Source organism: Tupaia chinensis, unplaced genomic scaffold (assembly GCF_000334495.1).
Source record: "Tupaia chinensis unplaced genomic scaffold, TupChi_1.0 Scaffold000335_1, whole genome shotgun sequence".
NCBI classification, from domain to species: Eukaryota; Metazoa; Chordata; class Mammalia; order Scandentia; family Tupaiidae; genus Tupaia; species Tupaia belangeri.
The window spans coordinates 148,695-149,127 of record NW_006159829.1 but is presented as its reverse complement, the minus strand read 5'-3'; the positions used below and the strand labels follow the sequence as shown (position 1 = coordinate 149,127).

The 433-nt window shown below is 71.1% G+C and overlaps 1 protein-coding gene across 1 annotated transcript in view; it reads right to left on the bottom strand.

Annotated features, from left to right (window-relative positions):
• PLEC (plectin) overlaps window positions 1-433 on the bottom strand; it is a gene marked incomplete in the record, with an annotated part of 65,460 nt that overhangs the window by 38,334 nt on the left and 26,693 nt on the right. Inside the window, 1 exon segment of the mRNA XM_027773273.1 lies at window positions 5-433. This exon segment is cut by the window's right edge and continues 383 nt beyond it. Within this exon segment, the coding sequence (XP_027629074.1) occupies window positions 5-433 (429 nt within the window).

Sequence of the window (433 nt, the reverse complement as noted above, 5' to 3'; positions counted from 1 at the left end):
CCACCTGCCACTCGGCCGCCGGTTCTGCACAGGGTCCAGCAGGAAGCCTGAGGCTGCCTGGGCCTCCAGCAGGATGAGGGCGGTGCCAGGGCTGAGCAGCTGTCTCCGCAGGGCCGCGTAGATGCTCAGCTTCTCGCCGTTGGGCTTCAGCAGCAGCCCCGCGACACTGCTGTGGCCCTGCAGGTACTGGCGCACGTCGCCCCGCCGCGCGAGCTCTGCCACTGTGGTGTGGCCCTGCGCCAGCCGCTGCAGCTCCTCTGTGCCGAGGATGCCCGCCTCCTGCAGCCGCTGGGCTGGCACCTTCTGGCGCAGGCCGTCAAAGGCATGCTCTGGCTCCACCTCCGCGGTGGGGCCGTCAGGCGCATCCCGGCCATTGGGCAAGGCCTTGGCAGCTGAGGCCCGCGTGGCAGCCACCTCCTCGGATTGCGCCAGC